The sequence below is a fragment of the Osmerus mordax genome, chromosome 6 (assembly GCF_038355195.1).
Source record: "Osmerus mordax isolate fOsmMor3 chromosome 6, fOsmMor3.pri, whole genome shotgun sequence".
Classification (NCBI taxonomy): Eukaryota; Metazoa; Chordata; class Actinopteri; order Osmeriformes; family Osmeridae; genus Osmerus; species Osmerus mordax.
The window spans coordinates 20006482-20030931 of NC_090055.1; the positions used below are offsets into that span (position 1 = coordinate 20006482).

Genomic DNA, 24450 nt, shown 5'->3' on the forward strand with positions numbered 1-24450 from the left:
GGCCAGCTCCAGGGTCTGTCTGTGTGTGTGTGTGTGTCTCACCAGGGTGTGTGTGTGTGTGTCTCACCCTCACGGCCAGCTCCAGGGTCTGTCTGTGTGTGTGTGTGTCTCACCCTCACGGCCAGCTCCAGGGTCTGTCTGTGTGTGTGTGTCTCACCAGGGTGTGTGTGTGTGTGTCTCACCCTCACGGCCAGCTCCAGGGTCTGTGTGTGTGTGTGTCTCACCCTCACGGCCAGCTCCAGGGTCTGTCTGTGTGTGTGTGTGTGTCTCACCAGGGTGTGTGTGTGTGTGTCTCACCCTCACGGCCAGCTCCAGGGTCTGTCTGTGTGTGTGTGTGTCTCACCCTCACGGCCAGCTCCAGGGTCTGTCTGTGTGTGTGTGTGTCTCACCCTCACGGCCAGCTCCAGGGTCTGTCTGTGTGTGTGTGTCTCACCAGGGTGTGTGTGTGTGTGTCTCACCCTCACGGCCAGCTCCAGGGTCTGTCTGTGTGTGTGTGTCTCACCAGGGTGTGTGTGTGTGTGTCTCACCCTCACGGCCAGCTCCAGGGTGTCGGGGGAGTCCAAGTAGAGGGGATCCACGCTGGGCCAGGGCTGCTGCAGCACCTCCTCCCCCCAGGACACACCAGGGCTGGGGGGCGTCCTGACCTGGCTCAGACCTGGGACACACACACACCATGCAGACACACACACACACACACACACACCATACAGACACACACACCATACAGAGACACACACCATGCAGACACACACCATACAGACACACACACCATACAGAGACACACACCATACAGACACACACACACAGACCACATATAGACATGAGTAACTCATGAGACCATCTAACAATAGATAAGAGAGTATCTGTCAACTTCCTCCCCCCCCCCCCTCTCTCACACACACACACACACACACAGTCCAATCAGATCCACTAACAGCAACCAATCCCCTGTCAGCCTTACAGACACCACATCCTGTCCAGTACATACCCCACAATCATTTACTCCACCCTACACACACACACACACACACGTACGCACACACACTTCCTGTAAGATTCCCTCACTGAAGCTATCAGAAGGAAGATATGCTTTTCCAAAGAACTCCCCATAACCCACACACGTGTATATACATGTGTGTGTTTGGGTGTGCGTATATATTAGTGGTGGGCCGTTATCGGCGTTAACACGCTGCAACTCTTATCGGCGATAAAAAAAATATCGCCGTTAATCTATTCTCAAAGTTGGGTTGGGAGCTGGGTCTATACTACGCAAGCTATGATGACTTTCACCTTGATATTTTTGCGCGGATGCATACCTAGCCGAATTGCACTGTAGGGGGTGAGAACGAGTCTTCGAACCTGTGTGTATGCCTTGTGTATGAAATTATCACATCAAACGTGACGTGCTAACATGGATGCAGCTATGAAGCCGCCTGGTTTGCTTCAGGGAAAATGTATTTTTAAGAAGCTTTCCAATGGAAACCTCGACAAGACTAAGGTTTACATTTAGTCATTTTTAGCAGACGCTCTTATCCAGAGCGACTTACAGTAAGGTTGTTTGCACCTTGTGCTATGCGGAATTAGTTTACTGTAGGAGTTCTTCCAGTCTCAAATACCACCTAAACGCAAAGCATCCCTTAGCTAATGCGGAAGATGCCGGGCCAAGCACTGATGTAGCGCAGGGGAAGAGTCGTCGTCAAACCACGAGTGCAACCGAGGCAAGCCCGTCAGCACAGCTCTATCAGCCAAGCTAACTAATCTAATAAACACAAGTAAATCTTATTGAACATAATTTATTTTCATCACCAATTATCATAGTAGAACAGCTTTCTCAAGCAGTTTGTGATGCATTTTGGAAACAGGAGATGAGCTCCAGGTCAAATGCGCCACCTGGCTTGAGAAACCCGTTCTCAAAGACTTACTTTTAGTCATTATTTGGGTAGCACACATATTCTGAATGCCTTCGGCGGAATTCAAATGAGCCATTTTAATCTAGATTAACGCCAAGATTACAGTGAGATTAATCTAGATTTTAAAAATTAATCTATGCCCACCACTAGTATATATGTATATGTGTGTGTATAAGTGTGTGTGTGTTGGACCCACCAGCCCAGAGCTCAGATGCTAGGTGAGGAGCCATGGGAGCAGCCATCACCACCAGCGCTGCCAGAGCCTCTTCATACTCCACACTGTGCTGCACCACAGCAGCCGACGCACTCTGGTGACACACACACACACACACACGTACATACATAACACACACATACACACACAAGGTCAGTCCAATTGACACTCCTGAGGTGAGGTGGCCAGGGCGGTTGCCATAGCAGCGTGTACTCACAGACAGTGTGTTGGACAGCCCCATGAGCCGGGCGATGGCGGTGTTGACCTGGAAGTCCTCCGCAAGGTGACCTGTGACCTGGAAGCACAACACACCAGCTTATTTACACACAGGTTATTATATATGTACCAAGTTAAATACATGAGACACACTAATACTTATTAGGTGTGCTAACAACTATTTTATAAACACTTACTAATGATGCAACTTGTGATTAGTAATGCAAGTTATAAAGCATTTACTAACTGTTAGTTAAGGCTTTAGTATGACCTAATCTAAACTATCTATGCCTTAATAAACATTTTGATGAAATATTTAAAAAGGCATAGATAGTTCTCACTTTAGATTAGGTCACGCAAAAGCCTTAACTTTATAACTTGCATTACTAAATCACAAGTTGCATCATTACTGTTTATACAATAGTTAATCACATCTGCCAAGTACTAGTGTGTATCATGTATTTAACTTTGAGTAATTTAATTAAAGACATAAGTAGATATGTTGTTAGTTATTTACTCATGCTTTCTACCATTACCGGTTTATTTTTCAACTGGTTTGCAACTATGTTAACAAGCTGTCTATAAAGTATGGCAAATGCTGTTATCAAAAACCTTATAAATTGTATCATAAATCAAATAAATAATTTTTAACAGTGTTTATTAATGATTAACATGGTGTTTAATAATAGCTTAGTAATAATTTAATAATGTATTGTACATTTTTTATAATGTATTTTTAATGTTTTATAAAGGATGAATTAACTATTAGCTGACACTTTGTAAATGCCAAAAAAGTGTTGACTTATTATAAATTGTTACTGGATAGTATATATTACTCTTATATACAGGATAGTGTATATCTTTATGTGCAGGACAGTATAGTAAACGCTAGCATCCTCCTGTGACATTATTTCTGAGTGTCTTTCTGGTCAGGGTGAATGGCTACTGTTCCTGTCTCCACGGTAACCTCTAGTCAGGGTGAATGGCTACTGTTCCTGTCTCCACGGTAACCTCTAGTCAGGGTGAATGGCTACTGTTCCTGTCTCCACGGTAACCTCTAGTCAGGGTGAATGGCTACTGTTCCTGTCTCCACGGTAACCTCTAGTCAGGGTGAATGGCTACTGTTCCTGTCTCCACGGTAACCTCTAGTCAGGGTGAATGGCTACTGTTCCTGTCTCCACGGTAACCTCTAGTCAGGGTGAATGGCTACTGTTCCTGTCTCCACGGTAACCTCTAGTCAGGGTGAATGGCTACTGTTCCTGTCTCCACGGTAACCTCTAGTCAGGGTGAATGGCTACTGTTCCTGTCTCCACGGTAACCTCTAGTCAGGGTGAATGGCTACTGTTCCTGTCTCCACGGTAACCTCTAGTCAGGGTGAATGGCTACTGTTCCTGTCTCCACGGTAACCTCTAGTCAGGGTGAATGGCTACTGTTCCTGTCTCCACGGTAACCTCTAGTCAGGGTGAATGGCTACTGTTCCTGTCTCCACGGTAACCTCTAGTCAGGGTGAATGGCTACTGTTCCTGTCTCCACGGTAACCTCTAGTCAGGGTGAATGGCTACTGTTCCTGTCTCCACGGTAACCTCTAGTCAGGGTGAATGGCTACTGTTCCTGTCTCCACGGTAACCTCTAGTCAGGGTGAATGGCTACTGTTCCTGTCTCCACGGTAACCTCTAGTCAGGGTGAATGGCTACTGTCCCTGTCTCCAAGGTAACTTCTAGTCAGGGTGAATGGCTACTGTTCCTGTCTCCACGATAACCTCTAGTCAAGGTGAATGGCTACTGTTCCTGTCTCCACGGTAACGTCTAGTCAGGGTGAATGGCTACTGTTCCTGTCTCCAAGGTAACCTCTAGTCAGGGTGAATGGATACTGTTCCTGTCTCCACGGTAACCTCTAGTCAGGGTGAATGGATACTCTTGCTGTCTCCACGGTAACCTCTAGTCAAGGTGAATGGATACTGTTCCTGTCTCCATGTTAACCTGTAGTCAGGGTGAATGGATACTGTTCCTGTCTCCACGGTAACCTCTAGTCAGGGTGAATGGATACTCTTGCTGTCTCCACGGTAAACTCTAGTCAAGGTGAATGGATACTGTTCCTGTCTCCATGTTAACCTCTAGTCAGGGTGAATGGATACTCTTGCTGTCTCCACGGTAACATCTAGTCAGGGTGATTGGATACTATTCCTGTCTCCATGGTAACTTCAAGTCAGGTCTGGGCATATTCTTCCTTGAAACGTTAGTAAGTTAGCCGATAGAGGTTATGAGGCTACAGGTCAGAGGTTGAAGGTCAGAAGTTGGTGGGAGGATCTGGGGGGAGGGTCTGGGGGAGGGTGGCACTGAGCAGATCAGTGGACAGTGGAGGCTTCCAGCTTGGCTATTTATAAAGTGTGAGAGACTTGAAAGTGGACCTAAAATCAATTTCCCTCCTCTGCTCCTTGCAGCGTGTCTGGTGAGAGGGAAGCTGGCCGGGGGAGAGAGCGGGAGTGGGAGGGAGAGCGGGAGGGGGAGCGAGAGCGGGAGGGAGAGCGGGAGGGGGAGCGGGAGGGGGAGCGAGAGCGGGAGGGAGAGCGGGAGGGAGAGGGGGAACGAGAGCGGGAGGGCTTCCTCTGTAGCCGTAGATCACGAGGGAGTGGGGTGGCGGGGGGGTGTGTGAACATCACAGTACTCATTTTGGATTAACAAGACAATGGCAGACTAACCGAACTACAGATATGCCCACCCACCCATCCATCTGTCTAATATTACATTAACAAGGTATTTTTTTAATTTACAATTTTAATATATTGAATATTGATCCCATCAGTGACCTCTACTGGTCAACATCCGTAGTAGACCAAAGAAAGAACTTGCCTTTCATTTTCTTGGTTTGTCATGTCACTGTCATACATTTAGCTAGACAGGGAGCTGTGTTCTAGAAGGTTATATACATCTAGCTTCACAGGGAGCTGTGTTCTAGAAGGTTATATACATCTAGCTTCACAGAGAGCTGTGTTGTAGAAGGTTTTGCTGCTGTTGTGGAAGAAAGTAGTTTTGCTATGTTGTAAGAAGGGTATGTAGTTAAGTTAGAAGGTAAGAAGGTTGCTGTTGTGTAGCTACCTGCTCCACAGTGTAGTTAGTGATGTTGTTATGTTGTTGTTGTGTTGTGCAGCTACCTGCTGAACAGTGTAGTTGGTGTTGCGTTACCTGCTGAACAGTGTAGTTGGTGTTCTCCCAGATGTTCCTGGCTGCCTGCTGCTCCTTGGGCCCCAGCAGGGAGGGGTCAGGGTGGGGCCCGTGCAGACGAGCTGTCCTCAGCTTGGACACCAGCCCCCACAGACGAGCCTGCCAGCGCAGAACTCCAGGGAGGGCGTCATCTGAAGGACACACACACAGGCATCACACACACACACAGGCATCACACACACACACAGGCATCACACACACACACAGGCATCACACACACACACAGGCATCACACACACACCAGCACACACACACACAGGCATCACACACACACACAGGCATCACACACACAGGCATCACACACACACACAGGCATCACACACACACCAGCACACACACACACAGGCATCACACACACACACAGGCATCACACACACACCAGCACACATACACACAGGCATCACACACACACCAGCACACACACACACAGGCATCACACACACACGAGCACACACACACACAGGCATCACACACACACCAGCACACACACACACAGGCATCACACACACACCAGCACACGCACACACAGGCATCACACACACACCAGCACACGCACACACAGGCATCACACACACACGAGCACACACACACACAGGCATCACACACACACCAGCACACACACACCAACACACGCATCACACACACACACACCAGCACACACACACACAGGCATCAATCACACACCAGCACACACACCAACACACGCATCACACACACACCAGCACACACACACACAGGCATCACACACACACCAGCACACGCACACACAGGCATCACACACACACGAGCACACACACACACAGGCATCACACACACACCAGCACACGCATCACACACACACACACCAGCACACACACACACAGGCATCAATCACACACCAACACACGCATCACACACACACCAGCACACACACATACAGGCATCACACACACCAGCACACACACACACAGGCATCACACACACACCAGCACACACACACACAGGCATCACACACACCAGCACACACACACACACAGGCATCAATCACACACCAACACACGCATCACACACACACCAGCACACACACAGGCATCACACACACAGGCATCACACACACACACAGGCATCACACACACACCAGCACACACACACACAGGCATCACACACACACACAGGCATCACACACACACCAGCACACATACACGCAGGCATCACACACACACCAGCACACACACACACAGGCATCACACACACACGAGCACACACACACACAGGCATCACACACACACCAGCACACACACACACAGGCATCACACACACACCAGCAAACGCACACACAGGCATCACACACACACGAGCACACACACACACAGGCATCACACACACACCAGCACACACACACCAACACACGCATCACACACACACACACCAGCACACACACACACAGGCATCAATCACACACCAGCACACACACCAACACACGCATCACACACACACCAGCACACACACACACAGGCATCACACACACACCAGCACACGCACACACAGGCATCACACACACACGAGCACACACACACACAGGCATCACACACACCAGCACACGCATCACACACACACACACCAGCACACACACACACAGGCATCAATCACACACCAACACACGCATCACACACACACCAGCACACACACATACAGGCATCACACACACCAGCACACACACACACAGGCATCACACACACCAGCACACACACACACAGGCATCACACACACCAGCACACACACACACACAGGCATCAATCACACACCAACACACGCATCACACACACACCAGCACACACACATACAGGCATCACACACACCAGCACACACACATACAGGCATCACACACACCAGCACACACACATACAGGCATCACACACACACACAGGCATCACAAACACACCAGCATACACACATACAGGCATCACACGCACCAGCACACACACATCACACACACACCAGCACACACACACGCATCACACAAACACCAGTACACACACCAACACACACGCACATCAGCGCACAGGTATGCAGGTTTCTTTTGGTACATAAAGTGTGTGTGAGGCTCTGTGTGTGTATGGTGTGTGTATGTCCTCACCATTGAATGTGTGTGTGTAGGACGGTCTGTGTGTGTGTGTGAGACTCACTCTTGACGTCCCAGAGGATGTCGTTCTCGGGCGGGGCAGCGTACAGGATGTAGAGGCGAAGCGTGTCGATGCCGTACTGCTGCACCAGCTGCTGAGGGTCCAGGCCGTTGTGCTTCGACTTACTCATCTTCTCCCAGCTCACCTGCACCTGGCCAGCAGCCCCACCCTGCAGCCCCGGCTCCTCCCCTGGGGCAGGAGGGGGGGGGGGGGTGAAGGGGGTGAGGGGGGATGAGAATCAGGGGGGTGAAGATGAGAAAGACTAGTTAGTTAGTCTCTCATACATACACACGTGTCGACACACACACCTAACCTCATGCACACACTCAACTTTAGACACACACACTTAGACACAAACATAATTTTAGACTCACACACACTCACACACACACACAGGCTCTCACACACACACACACACTCAGACATGGTGTAAAGAGGCTGTTCCCTACACTCTGGTCCTAGCAATGTTTACCCTGTTGCCTGGCAACAGAAATCCGAGGGAAAACCCAGAGTAGCAAGTACATTTAGAGAAACTCTGCTTTGTACCAGGCTGAGGGTGTGTGTTTGTGTGTGTGTGTGAGAGAAAGTGTGTGTGTGTGTGTGTGTTCTCTGCTCTGGTCAAGTCTCGTCTGTTCTGGTCTTGTATGGTCTGCTCTGGTTATATTTGATATATATAATTTAGGGATGCTCCGATCTGATTGGTGCCGATCCATATCGGCCGATATTCCCATTATCGGTTTTAATCGGCGTTCTCAAAACGGCCGATCAAACATGGCCGATCAGATGACATAAAATCTGCGAGAACTACTATCAGAGACGTTTCAATAAAACGTTAGATAGGCATTTCAGGCCGCCAATGGTAAGAAATGATTCTTTAACCTTTAGATGCGTGAGTTTTAAATATTTCCGACGCTTCCACCAGAGTTTGTTTTCCAAAACGGAAGCTAGCTAGCTTTAGTTAGCTTCCGTTACCTAGCAACCTAGCATAATACTCGTAGCAATGCTACTACCTGCTAGTGTTACTTGTTAGCCTCTAATTGTACATTTTGAAGCCATACTATAGCGTTTGTCATAGTTTTTGCCTATCGGAAAATAGTCGGTTGGAATTTTCAGAAACGCACATGTGCGACGTTACTCTGTGAGACCCGCATTCGAACGAAAACAGTCACGGACAGCCACTGCTTTTTGGAAGGCCAATAAAAACCTTTCCTGCTCTCGCACAAGCAGCACGAGTCTTCCTCTCCGCACCTTGTACAAGTGTAGATAGCAAGCGACTTTTCAGCACAGCAGGACATATTTTAGATGAGAAGAGGAACAGGTTGACTCCTAAAAATGCTGATATGCTTATATTTATCAAGGCAAATCTTCCAGTGATGCTGCTTAATCAGAAGTAAGGTTTTAATACTCTAGTATGCCCCCTCTCCGAGTGAGTGAGTGCATGCGTGAAGTGAGTGAAGTGAGAGAGTGAGTAAAGGATGTGAGAGAGTGAGACACTATAAAGATAGATATACATGTTGTTTTTTTGTTTAATTGCTGACTTCCTGTGCACCTTTTATCTTTATTGGGTGTGCTTTGCCTTCGGCAAGGGCACAACCTTTGTTCTCTCACATATATATTATTATTATTTATTTTCCCACCCCTAAATCTTCGTCAACATTTGGACTAAATAGACAACCTAGGTGTCAAAAGTTTCGTCTTGGTAGCGATTGAGTTGCTTGTATTTTTATTTACGTTCCGTTGCATGGTTTAGGCTAGAAGTTAAGTTTTTGTGGCGAAAAGTGAAGCTAACGGTGGCTAATTTGCTAGCCACAGTCACTGACGTTACTAACGTCACTACGTCACTAACGTCACAAAAACACGCGTGACTACCTGTAGCAGAACATTCGTTTCGCATCTGTTAACTTGGGGGATAGCTAGGCTAACTATAGCTTTACTGCAAGGCAGCTGCGGAAACGCCACAAGCAAAGAGGCCAGGGTGATAACTATTTACTCATTTTACTTTGTGATGTGAAACACAATTGTGAAATGTAATGTACATTATTAGCTGATATTATTAAGGAAGTAGGCCCACATCTACTTTCGTAGAGAGGTAGACGGTAGTCTACTATTTCACTGAAGCATTAGCATGAAATTAGCCTCTGTTGCCCGGGCAACACATACTACAGTGGTCTATGATGCATCTGTTTTCAATCGTTAAAATAAACATTCCTCACAAATACATTTTCGTTGTAGGATTTATTATGACATTACATTACAAGTAAACGATTTGTTGGTGAAATTATCATTACCTGTGGTTTCAAACCAGTGTTACTCATTGCAACGCTGTAGCCTACGCGAGACACAGCTGTTTAGGAAGTCAAACGGCAACAGAACATGTTCGGCACTCCCCTTACTTAAATCAAAAGTCTTTCAATAGGTGAAACTATCTGACTACTAACCTGAACTTCATTGCCACAGCCTAAACTTTGTCAATCTGTTCATTAAAATAATTAATTTCAGCCTAAACCGTACAACGGAACATTTAATTGAATTCAACCAACGCAATCGCTACCAAGACGAACACAGCAGTAGTCTAGTACTGTACTGTAGTAGTAGAATTTACCGGGGCAGCTTCTCCACACAGGGCTATGTACCATTTTGCGTTGTTACTGACAATGATCGCTACCAGTGAGCTTTTTATGAATGAGCGATTTTCCACTAAATAAATGTCAAGCTTATTTACGTTTTTGGGGGCATATTTTCAGTTAGCAGATGGTACTGTTTGAAACGCGATTCCATCTTCTACTGCCGGTAACGTCGTAGAATAATCTTCAAAGGGGGTTCTTTATTAATGAATGAATGCAATATGAGTAGGCTAAATGCCTGAAAATATCACGAGAAGGGAAAACTTAAAAGGACGTTTAAGTCAAAGAGATTAGGTCCATTTTTACACCGGTCTGCCAAATTTATTCGTTTTGATTCAGCTACGAGGCTGCCTCTTGCAGGGGAAATGAGAAGACATCATATTTCATTCTACACTTCACTCGTATTTTGAGTTGTAAATGAGTAGCAAAAAAATAGGCTTTTAAATCTATGTAATCTTTATAAATAATAAGTAGGCCCTATTTATTTTTATATAAAATATACAGAAATATCAGTTGTAAAAATGTCATTAAAAACGGACCCCTGTGCAACTGACGCAAGCAAGCACACCCTACAATTTCCCCAGAAATTGTACCCTCTCTAGTTCTGTCTGTTATCTCCTCCTAAATGCAGACAAATTGACTTGAAACATATTAGATATTTGGCTATAGCCTGTTTATGTTGCAATTAAGTTTGTATTATTTTTCCACGGGAAAGCTACTGTATAAGCTCCAAGTTCTCTTGAGAGCCTCTAGAGAGTTGAATGTTGCACATGTGATTCTATTGTTGTGATATTTCTTTAAAGATTTATATTTTTATTATTATTTTAATATCTATTATTATTGAAACATTTTATAGTAAGCGAGAGAGCTTTTACACTGGAATGTTGCACGTTCCCTGCAATAGAACGGATGGTTGTCAATTCATGATACTCTCTCGTCTCGTAATTTAAATACTTAAAATACAATACCAATGTTGTTAAGAATAATTAATTTAATAAATAATGCTACACAATAAATAGAATGCTTCAATCGACACTGTGATCGGTTATCGGTATTATCGGATCGGCAGATACTGATTTCGGTGATCGGCACCAAAAAACCTGATCGGCGCATCTTTAATATGATTATATTTCTATAATGCGACAGGTGTTGGTTTATATTTAATAATACATTTATAATTGGACAGGTGTTAGGTGAATGACTAGGCTTGAGCTGTACCCCCTGTGTGTACCCCTGTGTGTACCCCTGTGTGTACCTGTGTGTACCTGTGTGTACCCCTGTGTGTACCCCGTGTGTACCCCCTGTGTGTACCTGTGTGTACCCCTGTGTGTACCCCGTGTGTACCCCCTGTGTGTACCTGTGTGTACCCCCTGTGTGTACCTGTGTGTACCCCTGTGTGTACCTGTGTGTACCCCTGTGTGTACCTGTGTGTACCCCCTGTGTGTACCTGTGTGTGTACCCCGTGTGTACCCCCTGTGTGTACCTGTGTGTACCCCTGTGTGTACCTGTGTGTACCCCCTGTGTGTACACCCGTGTGTACCTGTGTGTACCCCTGTGTGTGCCCCTGTGTGTACTCCCTGTGTGTACACCCGTGTGTACCTGTGTGTACTCCCTGTGTGTACTCCCTGTGTGTACCCCTGTGTGTGCCTGTGTGTACTCCCTGTGTGTACCTGTGTGTGTACTCCCTGTGTGTACCTGTGTGTGTACCCCTGTGTGTACCCCTGTGTGTACTCCCTGTGTGTACCCCTGTGTGTACCCCTGTGTGTACCTGTGTGTGTACCCCTGTGTGTACCCCTGTGTGTACTCCCTGTGTGTACCCCTGTGTGTACTCCCTGTGTGTACCCCTGTGTGTGCCTGTGTGTACCCCTGTGTGTACCCCTGTGTGTACCTGTGTGTACCCCTGTGTGTACCTGTGTGTACCCCTGTGTGTACCTGTGTGTACTCCCTGTGTGTACCCCTGTGTGTACCTGTGTGTACCCCTGTGTGTACCCCTGTGTGTACCCCTGTGTGTACCCCTGTGTGTACCTGTGTGTACCCCTGTGTGTACCCCTGTGTGTGCCTGTGTGTACCCCCTGTGTGTACCCCTGTGTGTGCCTGTGTGTACCTGTGTGTACCCCTGTGTGTACTCCCTGTGTGTACCCCTGTGTGTACCTGTGTGTACCTGTGTGTACTCCCTGTGTGTACCCCTGTGTGTACCTGTGTGTACTCCCTGTGTGTACCCCTGTGTGTACCTGTGTGTACCTGTGTGTACTCCCTGTGTGTACCCCTGTGTGTGCCTGTGTGTACCCCTGTGTGTACCTGTGTGTACCCCTGTGTGTACCTGTGTGTACTCCCTGTGTGTACCCCTGTGTGTGCCTGTGTGTACCCCTGTGTGTACTCCCTGTGTGTACCCCTGTGTGTAGTCCCTGTGTGTACCCCTGTGTGTACCCCTGTGTGTACCCCTGTGTGTGCCTGTGTGTACCCCTGTGTGTACCTGTGTGTGTACCCCTGTGTGTACTCCCTGTGTGTACTCCCTGTGTGTACCCCTGTGTGTACTCCCTGTGTGTACCCCTGTGTGTACTCCCTGTGTGTACTCCCTGTGTGTACCCCTGTGTGTACTCCCTGTGTGTACTCCCTGTGTGTACCCCTGTGTGTACTCCCTGTGTGTACTCCCTGTGTGTACTCCCTGTGTGTACCCCTGTGTGTACTCCCTGTGTGTACCCCTGTGTGTACTCCCTGTGTGTACTCCCTGTGTGTACCCCTGTGTGTACTCCCTGTGTGTACCCCTGTGTGTACCTGTGTGTACCTGTGTGTACCCCTGTGTGTACTCCCTGTGTGTACCCCCGTGTGTACACCTGTGTGTACCTGTGTGTACCCCTGTGTGTACTCCCTGTGTGTACCCCCGTGTGTACACCTGTGTGTACCTGTGTGTACCCCTGTGTGTACTCCCTGTGTGTACCTGTGTGTACCCCCGTGTGTACACCTGTGTGTACCTGTGAGGTCCAGCTCCTCCCTCCTCAGGTAGCGTCCTGTCTCTGCCAGTCTGAAGGTCTGACCCTTAATCAGACCCTGCACCAACAGCTTCCTGAACGGCTCCCTGCAACACACACACACCACATCAACACACACACACACGCCACATCAACACACACATACATACACCACATCAACACACACACACACACACGCCACATCAACACACACATACATACACCACATCAACACACACACACACGCCACATCAACACACACACACAGACACACCACATCAACACTCACACCACATCAACACACACACACACAACATCAACACACACCACATCAACACACACACACACCACATCAACACACACACACACACCACATCAACACACACACACACATCAACACACACACCACATCAACACACACACACCACATCAACACACACACACCACATCAACACACACACACACACACACACCACATCAACACACACACACACACACACACACACACCACATCAACACACACACCACATCAACACACACACCACATCAACACACACACCACATCAACACACACACACCACATCAACACACACACACCACATCAACACACACACACACACCACATCAACACACACACACCACATCAACACACACACACACACCACATCAACACACACACACACACCACATCAACACACACACACACACACTCCACATCAACACACACACACACACCTCATCAACACACACACACCTCATCAACACACACACACACACACCTCATCAACACACACACACACACACCACATCAACACACACACACACCACATCAACACACACACACCACATCAACACATACATACATTCACCACATCAACACACACACACACCACATCAACACACACACACACACCACATCAACACACACATACATACACCACATCAACACACACACACACACACACACCACATCAACACACACACACACACCACATCAACACACAAACCACATCAACACCCCCACACAGACTGTACCTGTGTGCCACCAGGCCCTGGTCTTGGAGGAAGTGACTGAAGAAGCGGGCGTAGTAGAGGTGCATGACCGCGTGCTCCTTCCCCCCCACATACACGTCTACCGGGAGCCAGCGGTCTGCCTGGGTACGAGAGAACGGACTGGGGGGAGAGGAGGGAGAGAGGAGAGGAGGGGGGAGAGGAGGGGGAGAGGAGAGGAGGGGGGAGAGGAGGGGGAGAGGAGGGAGAGAGGAGAGGAGGGGGGAGAGGAGGGGGAGAGGAGAGGAGGGGGGAGAGGAGGGGGAGAGGAGGGGGAGAGGAGGGAGAGAGGAGAGGAGGGGGGAGAGGAGGGAGAGAGGAGAGGAGGGGGGAGAGGAGGGGGAGAGGGGAGAGCGTAGGGGGAGAGGAGTGGGGAGAGGATTGGGGAGAGGAGGGGGAGAGGAGGGGGGAGAGGAGGGGGGAGAGGAGGGAGAGAGGAGTGGAAGAGGAGGGGGGAGAGGAGGGGGGAGAGGACAGGAGTAGAAGGGAGGAGGAGGAGAGGGGGAAAGGAGAGGAGAGGAGAAGGGGGGGTGAGGAAGGGGGAAGAGGAGAGGGAGGGGAGGAGGGACAGTATAACCAGTTTTAGATGAATCATCAGTAATACTAGACTGGGATGAGTTCAAGAGCTGTCTTCCAGCTGTTATGAGAACAGCTCTCCTCTAGGGGGCAGAAATGTGCATGAAACTCTCTCTCTCATCATCTGTAATACACACACACATTATGTCTCCTGGAGCAGACACAAGCGAGCGATGTCGAGTGATAATTGAAGTGGCTAAACAAGTTATGGAGTCACTAAGAAGAAAATGACCTGGCTCACAGTGTCTTATGAAACCCAGCCACACACACTCCCTCACCTCCCCACACACTCCCCCACGCACATACACACCCTCACACACACAATGCACTTATAGTCATTCTTTTTCTACTGTGCGTGTGTTCTAAGTGTATGTGTGTTCTAGGTGTGTGTGTGTTTTGTGTGTGTGTTGTATGTATGTGTGTGTGTGTTGTGGAGACAGGTGGTGTTAGGCTGAGCGACTGCGTAACAGATTAAATGTTCCAGAACAACCTCTTTTTAATATCTGGCCTTAGTCTACAGCACACCATCTGGGATGATAACCTAGGATGACTCTGGCCTCTCCTCATCCACTCTACCAGGCTGAACACACAGCCTTCACATCCCCCTACCTCCCACTCCCTCCCTCCCTCCCCCTCTCACACTGATCACTGTCCAGAACACAAGAGAGGGAGGTGGAGAATAGAGAGAGTGAGAGAAGGACGAGAGAGACAGAGGTAGATAGAGAGATGAGAGAAGAAAGAGCTGTAGAGAGAGATAGAGAAAGAAGGTGAGGAAAGGGAGAGAGAGTGGGAGAGAGAAGGGGAGAGAGGGGGAGAGAAAGAGAGGGGGAGAGAGAGGGAGAGAGAGAGGGGGAGAAAGAGGGGGAGTGAGAGAGGGGGAGAGTGAAGGGGAGAGGGGGAGTGAGAGAGGGGGAGAGGGAGAGAGAGAGCGCCTCGGTTCTTTTTGGCACTTTCCCATCAGTTGATAAATGGACTTGAGGAAGAGTATTTTAGTCAGAGAGGAGCTGAAGTGAACCCCTGGAGAGCCCCCCCCCCCACACACACACACACACACACACACACCTGTCTTGGTTCAGTGGGTCCGTGTATCTGAAGTAGTACCAGGCTGAGTCCACAAATGTGTCCATGGTGTCTGTCTCTCTACGAGCTGGACCCTTACACCTGGAGACGAGAGAGGAGGGGGGGGGGGAGAGGAGAGGAGGGGGAGGACAGGAGGGGGGGAGGATAGGGGGAGGGGAGGGGGAGGAGACAGGAGATGAGAGAGGAGGAGAGGGGAGGGGAGGGAGGAGGGGAAGGAGATGACAGAAGAGGGGAGGGGGGGAGGGGGAGGAGAGAGGAGGAAAGGGGACGGGAGGAAAGAGGAGATGAGAGAGGAGGAGAGGGGAGGGAGGAGGGGAGGGAGGAGGAGAGGGAGGAGGAGGAGAGGTGAGGGAGGAGAGAGGAGGGGAGGGAGGAGGAGAGGGGAGGGAGGAGAGAGGAGGAGAGGGAGGAGGAGAGGGAAGGGAGGAGAGAGGAGGGGAGGGGAGGGAGGAGGAGAGGGAGGAGGAGAGGTGAGGGAGGAGAGAGGAGGGGAGGGAGGAGGAGAGGGGAGGGGAGGAGGGGAGGGAGGAGGAGAGGGGAGGGAGGAGAGAGGAGGAGAGGGAGGAGGAGAGGGGAGGGAGGAGAGAGGAGGAGAGGGAGGAGGAGAGGGAAGGGAGGAGGAGAGGGGAGAAGAAACATACCGTGCAAAATCAATATCTGTACATAATTGAGAAGATTGAGAAGATAAATTGTAATGATTCCAGTTTATGGACCTCTGGAGAGCTGGTTTATAATAGTGTCTCAGTGTGTGTTCATGTGTGTGCCCATGTGTATACGTGTGTGTGTGATGGGCTGCCTCAATCTGGCTGGGGAGGTCATGTCCCTGAGGGTGTGTGTGTGTGTGTGTGTGTGTGTGTGTGTGTGCAGCAGTGTCCAGGCTGGCTGGGGTGTGTGCCCAGTGCTGTGCCAGCTAACTGTTGTGTTTGGTCTCTATGGCCACCAGCCCCACACACCAGCCCCACACACCAGCCCCACACAGCAGCCCCACACACCAGCCCCAAACACCAGCCCCACACACCAGCCCCACACACCAGCCCCACAGACCAGCCCCACACACCAGCCCCACACACCAGCCCCAAACACCAGCCCCACACACCAGCCCCACACACCAGCCCCACAGACCAGCCCCACACACCAGCCCCACACACCAGCCCCACACACCAGCCCCACACACCAGCCCCACACAGCAGCCCCACACACCAGCCCCAAACACCAGCCCCACACAGCAGCCCCAAACACCAGCCCCAAACACCAGACCCACACACCAACCCCACACAGCAGCCCCACACACCAGATCCACACACCAGCCCCACACAGCAGCCCCACACACCAGCCCCACACACCAGCTCCACACACCAGCCCCACACAGCAGCCCCACACACCAGCTCCACACACCTGCCCCACACAGCAGCCCCACACACCAGCTCCACACACCAGCCCCACACATAAGCTCCACACACCTGCCCCACACAGCAGCCCCACACACCAGCCCCACACAGCAGCCCCACACACCAGCTCCACACACCAGCCCCACACATCAGCTCCACACACCAGCTCCACACACCAGCCCCACACACCAGCTCCAAACACCAGCCCCACACAGCAGCCCCAAACACCAGCTCCACACAGCAGCCCCACACACCAGCCCCACAGACCAGCCCCACACAGCAGCCCCACACACCAGCCCCACACAGCAGCCCCACACAGCAGCTCCACAGACCAGCCCCACACACCAGCCCCACAGACCAGCTCCACACACCAGCTCCACACACCAGCCCCACACACCAGCTCCACACACCAGCCCCACACACCAGCTCCACACACCAACACAACAAGATCTCTGAGAAGTTAACAGAACAATGGGTGAGGGGCTTCTGGGTGATAGTTATAAAAGTAGAGAAGATAAGCCACACACACACAAACACACACAGGAAGTCCTCCCACCATGCCAGACTATAATAAGGCTGATGCCAACGGGATGAGGTAAGCGCTTGGAGGTTGCCTAGCAACAAGGCAAAGGTGTATTTGTGGGTTAATATTTTGAAAGCCAGGTGCCATTTGATAAGATGAGAAACACAAGCAGCTATAACACTGTGTCTGTGTGTGTGTATGTCTGTGTGTGTTTGTGAGTATGTGTGTGTGTCTGTATGAATGTGTGTGTGTATATGTATGTGTATATGCGTGTATGTGTGTGTGTGTACATGTCTGTAAGTGAGTGTGTCCCTGTGTGTGTGTGTGTGTGTGTGTGTGTGTACAGTACAGTACAGTAGACAGGAAATTACTTTTTCAAGGACAAGACAGATAAAACCGCCTCTCATCAACCTGCTGGTGTCTTCAGCCTCTCATCAACCTGCTGGTGTCCTCAGCCTCTCATCAACCTGCTGGTGTCCTCAGCCTCTCATCAACCTGCTGGTGTCCTCAGCCTCTCATTAACCTGCTGGTTTCCACAGCCTCTCATTAACCTGCTGGTGTCCTCAGCCTCTCATTAACCTGCTGGTGTCCTCAGCCTCTCATCAACCTGCTGGTGTCCTCAGCCTCTGATCAACCTCCCCTGCTGGTGTCCTCAGCCTCTCATCAACCTGCTGGTGTCCTCAGCCTCTCATCAACCTCCCCTGCTGGTGTCCTCAGCCTCTCATCAACCTGCTGGTGTCCTCAGCCTCTCATCAACCTCCCCTGCTGGTGTCCTCAGCCTCTCATCAACCTGCTGGTGTCCTCAGCCTCTCATTAACCTGCTGGTGTCCTCAGCCTCTCATCAACCTGCTGGTGTCCTCAGCCTCTCATCAACCTCCCCTGCTGGTGTCCTCAGCCTCTCATTAACCTGCTGGTGTCCTCAGCCTCTCATTAACCTGCTGGTGTCCTCAGCCTCTCATTAACCTGCTGGTGTCCTCAGCCTCTCATCAACCTGCTGGTGTCCTCAGCCTCTCATCAACCTTCCCTGCTGGTGTCCTCAGCCTCTCATCAACCTCCCCTGCTGGTGTCCTCAGCCTCTCATTAACCTGCTGGTGTCCTCAGCCTCTCCCCACCAAAGGTAAAGAGAGGTGAAGAGAGGGGAGGAGAGAGCAGTTGAGGTGAAGAGAGGGGAGGAGAGGTGAGGAGAGAGGAGAGGTGAGAAGAGATGAGGAGAGGTAAGAAGTGAGGAGAGGAGAGATAAGGAGAGATGAGGATAGGAGAGGTGAGGTGAGGAGAGATGAGGAGAAGTGAGGAGTAAGTTTATTAATTAGATCTATACTAGGGACCAGGTGGTGACCGGGGGACCAGGTGGTGACCAGGGACCAGGTGGTGACCAGAGACCAGGACACCATGACAGCAGCATGGTCTTTATTCCAGGAGGAATCCCCACATGGATGAGAGGCTCTCATCACAAGATCATAATCACCGCCTCTTCTCACAGCACCAACACTTTCCCAGCGATGACTCACTGTCCGTCGGTAGAGGTGTGTGTGTGGGTGAGTGTGTGTGTCTGCGCAGGGTGCGTTCCCTCTTACACAATGTTCACCATCACCTGACATGAGTGTTCCCGTCCCAAATGTCACTCTTTACAGAGAAGCTTCCTGGATCACAGCCCCTACACAACCATCCAATCACAGCCCCTCCACAACCAGCCAATCACAGCTCCTCCACAACCATCCAATCACAGCCCCTCCACGACCAGCCATTCACAGCCCTTCCACAACCAGCCAATCACAGCCCCTCCACAACCATCCAATCACAGCCCCTACACAAACATCCAATCATAGCCCACACTTAAAGGGAACTCAACTCAATATCTGGATATGGTTCGTTGTTATTTCATCAGTTTGCATTTCCCTCAAAAAGCGCTTGCTGACTTGCATGTCATTAATATATAATTGTATCAGATTAACTGTCCAGGGTCAGGGCCAAGTGCAGGTAAGGGTGGCATTAAGACCAGGTGAGGGGGTCTCACTTGGGGCAGGGGGGTCTCACCTGGGGCAGGGGCAGTTGACCCAGTCATGGGCCCCCTCCAGAGGTGACCCCCCCCTGCCGGAGAGGGAGGCCAGCCTGGGCAGGGCAACCGGGAGCTCTTCCTCCGGCACCGGCACCGGACCACAACTCCCACAATGCACCATGGGGATGGGCGTGCCCCAGTACCGCTGTCGGGAAATCAGCCAATCCCTGAGCTTGGAACTGGTCAGGTGGCCTCCCACTTTCCTCTCTCTGGCCTTCTGGGTAATGGAGTCAAAGGCCTTCTCTCTGGTGAGACCTGAGTACTACAGAAACACAGATAGAGAGAAAGATGAGATATGATGAAAGAAAGATGTCAAGAAATAAATGAAGAATATATGTCAAAGTAGTAAAATGCATGCATTCATGTATATCAATATTTAAGCAATTTTGTGCGTGTATTTAAGTAAGGTTATATGCATGCATGTATGTATTTCAGTTAGTTAGTATGCTTGTGTGTATGTATTTCCATGTATACGACATACAGGATCAGAGGATCTACAGACCTCAGCACAGTTGATGAGAGTCTGTGTGTCGTCATGGTGCCTCTTCAGAACAGGCTGCCAGCGCAAACCCAGAGCTGTAGCTACACACACATCCTCCTCACTACTGTCTGGGATACCTGGACACACACACGTACACACATTACATTACATTTAGTCATTTAGCAGACGCTCTTATCCAGAGCGACTTACAGTAAGTACAGGGACATTCCCCGAGGCAAGTAGGGTGAAGTGCCTTACACACACACACACACACACGCACACAGATCCACACACACCTTGTATTAGAATGTGACACATTTGTATAGAGTGATACAGTCCCCAGGGTTGTTTTTACCCAGAGCATACTGGGATATGTGACCCAGAGCATGCTGGGATATGTCTGATGTGAGACAAACACCTCCAGGTGGGAGCTGTTAACCCCCAGAGAGAGAGTGTGTGTGTGTGTGTGTGTGTGTGTGTGTGTGTGTGGGGGGGACGACGACAAACACAACCACAGTGGGATACATAAGACACATGACACACACACACAATACACACCTAGACTTACCTATGACAGTGTCTAGATGGCCATCAAACTGCTCCTTGTGTGAGATGATGAGGGGTACTTCCTGTCCGGTGAACAGGTTGTGTGCTGTGACCTCTGTCAGGCAGTCTACAGGTCAGAGGTCATGGGTCAGGGGTGGCAGAAGGCGCTCCCTGGTGCCTCACTAGCAACACAACTTCACACACGCATGCATACACACACACGCACGCACGCACGCATATACACAGTGCTGGAGGTAACACTGCCTTATTTTCTCTCTCTCTCTCACTCTCTATAATAATATAATTGCAGAGACAACAGACAAAAGCAAATTTAACAGGTCTGTGATTCACTAACCAGCCCCCCCCCCCCCCCCCCCACACACACACACACAGAGACAGACAGAGACAGAGACAGACAGAGACAGACAGAGACAGACAGAGACAGACAGAGACAGACAGAGACAGACAGAGACAGACAGAGACAGACAGGTGCATGCCTGCTCCGGGCCGCAGGGCTGCCTCCAGCAGGGGGCGCAGAGGGCTGTTCCCATGCAGCAGCCTGTGGGAGGGCAGGAGGGCCAGGTAGGCCGCCCCGAACACGGCCTCTGGGCTCGGGGTGTAGCCAGCTACGGTCTCCCCTGCATCCTGCCCATCCACCTGGGGGGGGGGAGACAGCAGAGAGAGAGAGGAGTCACGTAAAACTATCTTACTGTGAACCACATAAGCAGGTCATCTCTGAAAAATGTTCTTTGGTTGGTCAGCAGGGATGATGTCATAGTGGCTATATGGTGACATCATGTATGATGTCATAGTGGGCACTCAGTGACATCTAAAATATTATGTCATCGTGGGTACATTGTGACCTAATAGAGATTATGTCATAATGGGTACATAGCAACCTAATACACATGATGTCATAGTGGCTATATGGCAGCATATTAGAGATTATGTCATAGTGGGTACATAGAAACCTAATAGAGATGATAGGTGCGTTCGAAATGAACTGACTTCATGCAGCACCGCAGCCGGCTGCAGGCGGTTGACTTGAAACAGTGAATTCTGGTTAGACTTTTTGTCCGACTTGAGACGGCACCGAGGCTAGGTCACTGTGACGTAGCCATCAAAGTACCGTGAGATCAATTCGAGAACTGCCGGCTGTGTAGCCGAGCGCATTTTCTCAAGAGCAACTGCACGGGTTCAAATGACGACATAGCTATTTCATGATTGGCCAGACTCACACACGACAACTTTGACATGTGTTTTGTAAATATTCTGACATCTTCAGTTTCGCCAATGCTCAAATCCGGACCAAACTGTTTAACCCTTGTGCTGCCTTCGGGTCACATGATCCAAAGGTTCATAACGAACCATCGTTGTGTTTACCCAATTTTACCCAATACAAAAACAAATAAAAATACTTTTCTTTTAACCTGTGCAATGTGGGGGGTCTGAGACAGCCCAACGGTTAAAATAAAATGCTTCACTTTGTTTTTGTCGCAATACGACGGTGAGTCACAATGACTGATGGGTGAGAATGACCCGAAGATAAAACAAGGGTTAATTGAATTAAAAATGTGTTGAAGAAAGGGTTTTAGTCCGCCTCTTCACTAACGGAAAGACTAAGTTTAAAGCAAACAGCGCTTGATCGGCCATGACTGACGTCAACACAGCAAACCAGGAGAAGCTGGAATGTCCGACTTAACAGAGCCGTTTTTAACTCCTCTCCGACAGCAAGCGGCTACTCTCGCCGGTCGTTTCATGCAGCCGCAGTCCATGTTTAACGCACCTAATGTCATAGTGGGTACATAGCGACCTAATAGAGATTATGTCATAGTGGGTATATGGGGTCTAGGTTTGGTTTGAACATTGGTGTGGACAAAGCTTTTCTATTACCCTATAGGCTAACACTTCCCCTGATCTGCTCCTATTGGTGGAGACGTTTCAACAGTCTTATGACAGTAGGGTCCACCCCTAAACCTAGAGACTTGTCTCATGCATGTCTCATGTCAGACTGCATGTCTCATGTCAGACTGCATGTGTCATGTCTCATGTCAAACTGCATGTCATGTCTCATGTCAGACTGCATGTCATGTCTCATGTCAGACTGCATGTCATGTCTCATGTCAGACTGCATGTCTCATGTCTCATGTCAGACTGCATGTCATGTCTCATGTCAGACTGCATGTCATGTCTCATGTCAGACTGCATGTCTCATGTCTCATGTCAGACTGCATGTCATGTCTCATGTCAGACTGCATGTCTCATGTCAGACTGCATGTCATGTCTCATGTCAGACTGCATGTCTCATGTCAGACTGCATGTCTCATGTCAGACTGCATGTCTCATGTCTCATGTCAGACTGCATGTCTCATGTCTCATGTCAGACTGCATGTCATGTCTCATGTCAGACTGCATGTCTCATGTCAGACTGCATGTGTCATGTCTCATGTCAGACTGCATGTCTCATGTCTCATGTCAGACTGCATGTCATGTCTCATGTCAGACTGCATGTCTCATGTCAGACTGCATGTCATGTCTCATGTCAGACTGCATGTCTCATGTCTCATGTCAGACTGCATGTCTCATGTCTCATGTCAGACTGCATGTCTCATGTCAGACTGCATGTCTCATGTCTCATGTCAGACTGCATGTCTCATGTCAGACTGCATGTCTCATGTCTCATTTCAGACTGCATGTCTCATGTCAGACTGCATGTCTCATGTCTCATGTCAGACTGCATGTCTCATGTCAGACTGCATGTCAGACTGCATGTCCCATGTCTCATGTCAGACTGCATGTCTCATGTCTGACTGCATGTCTCATGTCTCATGTCTGACTGCATGTCTCATGTCTGACTGCATGTCTCATGTCTGACTGCATGTCCCATGTCTCATGTCTGACTGCATGTCCCATGTCTCATGTCTGACTGCATGTCACATGTCAGACTGCATGTCTCATGTCAGACTGCATGTCTCATGTCTCATGTCAGACTGCATGTCTCATGTCAGACTGCATGTCCCATGTCTCATGTCAGACTGCATGTCTCATGTCTCATGTCAGACTGCATGTCTCATGTCTCATGTCAGACTGCATGTCTCATGTCAGACTGCATGTCCCATGTCTGACTGCATGTCTCATGTCTCATGTCTGACTGCATGTCCCATGTCTCATGTCTGACTGCATGTCTCATGTCTGACTGCATGAAAAGGCTCAAGACGCACTTGTTCCGGGAGTACAACGGTACTTAGGAATGGTTCGCTTGACCCGATGTTAGTTCCCTCAAGGATCACAATGACTCTTGCTCAGAGACTTCTTCTTCTTCAGTTTCGCCAATGCTCAAATCCGGACCAAACTGTTTAACCCTTGTGCTGCCTTCGGGTCACATGATCCAAAGGTTCATAACGAACCATCGTTGTGTTTACCCAATTTTACCC

At 49.6% G+C, this 24450-nt stretch overlaps 1 protein-coding gene across 1 annotated transcript in view; it reads right to left on the bottom strand.

Moving 5' to 3' along the window:
• LOC136944874 (leucine--tRNA ligase, mitochondrial-like) overlaps nt 1-24450 on the bottom strand; it is a 45896-nt gene that overhangs the window by 1985 nt on the left and 19461 nt on the right. The window contains 12 exon segments of the mRNA XM_067238800.1: nt 528-655; nt 2107-2218; nt 2342-2419; nt 5523-5692; nt 7727-7912; nt 13320-13423; nt 14352-14489; nt 16005-16103; nt 19968-20251; nt 20492-20607; nt 21039-21143; nt 21514-21673. Of these exon segments, the coding sequence (XP_067094901.1) occupies nt 528-655; nt 2107-2218; nt 2342-2419; nt 5523-5692; nt 7727-7912; nt 13320-13423; nt 14352-14489; nt 16005-16103; nt 19968-20251; nt 20492-20607; nt 21039-21143; nt 21514-21673 (1680 nt within the window).